Source organism: Salvia hispanica, chromosome 3 (genome assembly GCF_029641045.1).
Source record: "Salvia hispanica isolate PSC_SH4W2 chromosome 3, Shi_PSC_v1, whole genome shotgun sequence".
In the NCBI taxonomy this organism is placed as follows: Eukaryota; Viridiplantae; Streptophyta; class Magnoliopsida; order Lamiales; family Lamiaceae; genus Salvia; species Salvia hispanica.
Window position 1 is genome coordinate 49,797,883 of NC_142694.1, and position 5,966 is coordinate 49,803,848.

General features: G+C 37.6%; 1 protein-coding gene across 3 annotated transcripts; it reads left to right on the top strand.

Annotated features, from left to right (window-relative positions):
• Window positions 1-330: 330 nt before the first annotated feature.
• Window positions 331-5,032, top strand: LOC125214315 (light-inducible protein CPRF2-like). 3 transcript variants are annotated; one of them, XM_089068831.1, is made up of 8 exons: window positions 331-766; window positions 1,048-1,138; window positions 2,135-2,161; window positions 2,268-2,472; window positions 3,671-3,746; window positions 3,828-3,953; window positions 4,470-4,593; window positions 4,696-5,032. In XM_089068831.1, the coding sequence occupies exons 1-8, from the start codon at window positions 380-382 to the stop codon at window positions 4,848-4,850; spliced, it is 1,191 nt and encodes a 396-aa protein (XP_088924957.1). In that variant the 5' UTR covers window positions 331-379; the 3' UTR covers window positions 4,851-5,032. The 3 variants fall into 3 exon arrangements, with proteins under 3 accessions (XP_088924957.1, XP_088924956.1, XP_047971238.1); XM_089068830.1 differs by having other exon boundaries at window positions 332-766; window positions 4,470-5,032; XM_048115281.2 differs by lacking the exon at window positions 2,135-2,161 and having other exon boundaries at window positions 333-766; window positions 4,470-5,032.
• The last annotated feature ends 934 nt before the right edge of the window (window positions 5,033-5,966 follow it).

Below are 5,966 nucleotides of genomic sequence, written 5' to 3' on the forward strand. Positions count from 1 at the left end.
CCTCCGTCCCTTAAATTTTGTCATAGTTTGACCGGACACGAGTTTTAAAAAATATAATGGAACGTGAGTTGAAATAGTTAGTAGGTAGTGGGTTCTATTTTCAAAGTATTAGTTTTATAATAAAATGTGAGTGAAAATAAATTAGTGGAATATTTAGTTCATTATCAAAAATGATTAAAACTTAACGGTGAAATATGATAAAAAATTTTAGAATAAACAGAAATGGAAAAATGTGATAAATTTTTGGACGGAAGAGAGGGAATATATGAATATTATATAAAAGTTTAAACTCCGACGGTTATTTTTCACATCAAAAAGGTGAATTCTACTTCTAAATTCTTTCTTTCATTTTTTTTTTCTTGTGAGAGAGAGGAGGAAGATGAGAGAGATGGACAGCGTTTTCTCAGTGGATGACATATCTGATGGATTCTGGTCGACCCACGCGCCTCCAGTTTTCCTTCACGACGATGATGACGCACATCACCCGACTTCCTCCTCCGCCGCCGGGATGAATCGCAGCCCATCGGAATGGGCACTCCAGCGCTTCCTTCAGGAGGCCACCTCACCCGATCACAGCATCACCACCGCCTTCCCCACCGATGACGTCGTTAAGACCAAAGCCAACCATCACCATCGAATTGATAATCATCTGCCGCAGCCGGCGCCGGCGGAAGCGCCCCTGAATCTTCGGATCGATTCACAGGAGTACCAGGCACTCCTCAAAAGCCGCCTCGATTTGGCTTGTGCCGCCGTCGCTTTGACTTGGGTAATTTTCATCAATTGATTTTGTCCTTATCGTTTGAGTCCACTTTTTAGGGAAACAGTGAATTATTTGAGTTTTCTTTGCTCAATTGGTTTGTAGCTGATCTCTTACTGTTTATTAGCTCATAGATTGTGCCTTTGGCGAAATTTCATACTTCTTCCCTCTTAGATAATGTTTTGCTATAATTTAGGTTATTTATTCTGTTTCTGCACGAGTTGAGTGAGTATCATATGCAGTACTGAGATTTAGGCATTTTGAGTTGCTTATTGCTTATTTATTGTTAGGAAACTAATGGCAAGGCTACGGGATCTAATGCATCGGCTCCGGCTGTGGCTGACCTTGGATCTCAGGTTTCCAATTCGTCTTCTTCTAAAGGTTATTGAAAATCTATGGTACTTCTTAGTGAAATTTGATTAAGTTCTTTTCACATGAACATAAAATATTCTCTTGATGCGTGGACGTGCGCAAAGTGTGGCATGATTTATGTCATCGATTGTGTCATGCATGTGATAGTTAGGTAGATTTGAAATGTAGTGGGTAAAGGGGAATGAGGAAATTACAGTAGTAGTATGCTTAACATTACATACGTCCCTACTTCCTCTGTGTTACTACTGTTAATTGGTTGTTAAATATTAAGTACTTCTATGTTCCCGTCTATTCATTACTCCTGTGAAGCTAGCGTCTGATTTTCAAGTTTCAACAATAAGGCACGTCTCATTTTTGTATGCATGCTAGTAGTCTATCTCTTGAAGATCATATGAGAAAGACTGAAGTTTGTTACCTGCAAGGGTCAGAGTGAGATTCATAAAAAGTAGTTTTAAAGAATAAGAACCTGAACTCAAACCTCAAACATCTTTAACTGACTAGATGCAACGATGTGCTTATGCATAACTACCATACGTTTATCATTTGTGGCACTTTGGTTCCAGTAATTCAGCTCTTGTTTATAGATGCAATGTTGTTCTGTTATCTGCCACTGCAAGAAGTATTTCATGCTAAATAGTCGAATCAATTACATGTAATGCTTAAGTCAACTCTTTTCTGGGTCATACTATAAGTTATTCTCTCTTTTCTTTGCTTCTCTCTAGATTTCAACAGTCATCTATTGTTTTTAGATGCACCATCCATCTATTTATGCACGATGCAAATGGGAGTAAAATTGTAACTTTAGCAGTTGGCGACTTCTTGATTGATATTCCGAAATTCACATGCCTGAGGGTTGGTAGAAGGGTTCATTACCAGACACCGTAGTTCATGCAGCGTGGTTTACTCCTGTTTTTGTTCTCCTATTTTTCTCGAAATAGTGAAAGGATATCTTCATATATAAAATATATGCTAAACTTAAATAACAACATATATCTACTGCTGCAGATGTATGCAGTATGGAATGCTTGGTTTGTGAGTAGGCTGCTGAGGAGTTAATGGGATATTAATTGAAAAAAATTACTTTAATATTTGAAAAACTGAACCTACATAATCTTTGTTGTTTTTACTGTCTCTTTAGCAAGCGGAAAGGATTCATCAAAGACACAAGTTGAGAATTTTAGTGAAACGGTTGGTGTACCACCTCTTCTTTCAAGCTCAACCAAATCTGTTGCTCAAGTGAGATCCACCTCAAGCGGTTCTTCTGGGGACCAATCTGATGACGATGAAGGAGAAACTGAGGCTAGTCAGAATATGGACCCTGCTGACGCTAAACGCATGAGAAGGTATGCTTTTATATCCTCTGTTTATTGCATGATTACATCATTATCAAGCAATAAGGAGTACAGTTAATATATTATTCCCAAAATAATACTCCTTCCGTCCCACAAGAGTATGCAATTTTGATTGGACACGAGTTTTAATGCACAATTGGTAAAGCTCTATAGAGGTAGAAAGAAAAAGTAATTAAAATATTGTTAGTGTAGAATGGGTCCCACCTTATTAGAGAAAAAGAGTTTCCAAAATTAGAAAGTGCATACTCTTGTAGGACGGAGGGAGTAGTGCATTTAAGCTTGAAGTTGTTGATTATCCCTGTCGTATATATCTTACAAAGTTTTCATTTTAAGAGATCTTATATCAGGAGTGGATGCAGATTGTTGTTAAACATGCAAGGTACAGAGAGAAATTTAAAAAGAAGAAATATATAATGGGGAAAGGGGATACTGGGGTACATATTTGTCATAATATATATATAAATGATAGTGACAATGGGAAAAGTTAAAATGTAATGTTAGTGGATTAACTTTGTAGGACCTGCCAAAACCACTGAGTTCTCTGAGAATATAATATACATATTTTGTGATAGAATGAGAATGTGCTTTCTTTTTCTGTTTAATCTGTAGGATAATTGAGAATATCACTCGTGGTTTTCACCTATACCTTGGAAATAATGAACTATCCGTGATACTAATCACTGGCCTTAGATCTGATAGCATCTAAATTATGTGTGACACTCTTCTATAAGCACACATACATGACCATGCTTTCTTTTTCTCTTTTTAAGCTTTGAGATGATTGGGAATAGGTCTGGTGGTTTGAGCTACATGTTTTAGTTAATGAACTGTAATGTTAAATACACTTATCCTAGTAGCCAATAATGGCCAACCCACATGATCTACCCACCTGTATTTGAAAAAAATATGTGATATTATAGGGATTCTCTGCAACTATGCTGTAAGAACAGAATTGTCATAACCTGTTTTTAATATTTTATGAGAAGTTTCAGATTAATAAGTCAATATATATCTTTAATATATCTGAATAAGGATAAAGTAAGTTTTTAAATCAAAGGACACTGTCAGGATGGTATGAAAGTATCCAGCATAATATATGCAGCTTATGTTATAGTTCCAAATAAGTTGTTATCTATAGCTTCAAATAATTCGTGTTATCTAATACAGTAAAATTGTTGAGTATTTTCAGAATGATTTCAAATAGAGAATCAGCTCGCCGCTCTAGAAGGAGGAAGCAGGCCCATATGTCTGAGCGTGAGACACAGGTACAAGTTCTATTCATCATTTTCATTTAGAAAGCTATCCCACTAAAGGTCTAATCATATCTTGGCCTTTCTTCTCCCCAGGTCTCTCAATTAAGAGTTGAAAATGCCACATTACTCAAGCGCTTTACAGACATAAATCAGAAATACAATGAATCAGCTGTTGACAATAGAGTTTTGAAGGCTGACGTTGAAACCCTGAGAGCTAAGGTACGTTAAATCATTGGATAGCTGTAGTGCTGTATGGTTTGAAATGGAAGATTCCAAGCGACCTATTTAAGATGCTAAGACACCTCGTCTACTTTCCCTGTGATCTTCTTTTATTACACAAAGTAGTACATGATATTTTGATTACTATATTACACATTTTTTAATCTTTTGCATCACTCACTTTTAACTTTGAAGTCCTACATTCTGGATCTATATTAGAGAAAATCCCATGTTCGTGCTATTCAGTAGGATTACTCTACTCTATTATGTAAGAATTTGACTTTTTTTCCCACTGATTGTAGCCTTTTAGCTGTGAGCTTAGCTGGAAAGTTCTCAAATTAATTGTCACTTGCCTCTGTCATCCATCTTTCTATGTTCTTTCTATGTGCATATTCCTAAGAGTTGGAAAATTCATATACGACATGAGTTTTGGTTGAAGGATCTGTTGCATCTCTTTTCGCAAGCCTTGGTAAATGTGGTTTTACTAAAATAAGTGAGTGTTTTCTTCTCAAACAGGTGAAAATGGCAGAAGAAAGTGTGAAAAGAGTAACTGGTTTGAACTCAATATTCCACGCTATGTCTGAAATATCCACGACAGGCATGCAATCCTTTGCTCGTAGTCCTTCTAAAACATCAGCAGGTGCTGCTGTACCAATACAAGATCAGCGTTACTATCAGTCACCTTCTCATAATCACTTAACTAACCTTGGAATTCAAAATGATTTGGTCGATATTCCACCAGTGGAGAATGTACCATCAAACACAACTGCCGCCAATGGGGGTAACAAGATAGGAAGAGGTGTCCCTGTGCAGAGACATACTAGCTTGGAACATATGCAGAACCACAGCCGCGAAGGAACGGGTTCTTCTGGCACTCGCGGGGCTGGAGAACTGTAACGCTTCACCGAAAGATCGTGATAGGGATGTTGTCTGCAAAGCTGGTCCTTACCTATGTAAGACACTGTTGTTTCATTGTACGAAAGATGACTGATTATTGCCTGCATTTTTATGTGTGAAAGTTGCTGGTGCAATTGGTTAAAAATTCTAAGTTTCTAAATAATAAAGTCTATTTCATGTGATTTTGCGAATGTTATATTCCTGTATTTCGTAGGTGTGCATCATTTTATTCTTGCAACAGAACTACCATTAAATGGTAGTATCATATAAATTCCAACATTTAGCACTTTGAATGTTTCATATCTTTTTACACTTTTTTGAAATTTTTAGACAAATGCCATATGTAATATGGAGCAAAGGTGCACAATGTAAGAGCTGAATGACGAATATTAATTCAAACCATCGAATCTCCGCTTTTGCGGCCACATAAAACTTACGTGCAGAATGATCTCAGCTGTGCTTGATCGGAATTGACTGCGTTCCTTCTACGGTTTTACCCCTTGCGTAGACTGGTCACAAACGATCGATATCAATTGCCTCGTCGGTTGGAACAGCCTTGCCCACGAGGCTACAATGGGGAAACTTCCCGTGCATATCCTTGACATCAACCCATGCTCCTCCTTTGGTAATCATGCCCACTGAATACGGAATTTGTAACACCGTAACATTATCGTGCTAAACTGAATGAGAATCAAGACTGGGTTTGGTAAGTAAGTAAGGTGGTTCCACACTTATAAGCACCTTAGAGCATCTCCGGTGGCACCCTTCCCACTAGGACTTCCCACAAAAACTTCTTGCCACGTCATCGTTAGGACTTTCCATTTCACTGCCACATCACTAGGACTTCCCCTGTACTAGGACTTCCCGCAAAATAATTAAATTCACAATTATTCAATTTACGGAATTAAAATGTCGACACGGAAAAAATCGAATACTTCATTAAAAAAAATTACATAATACTTTAAAAAAAATTACATAATACTTAAAAATTACATAATCATAAAAAGTCGAGAAATATAACCCTCGGCTCTCACTCCTCCTCGTCCCCGTCGCCCGTGCTGCTGCCGCCGCCTCCGACGTCCCCGCCCCCAATCTCGACGCCATAATCATCAATTG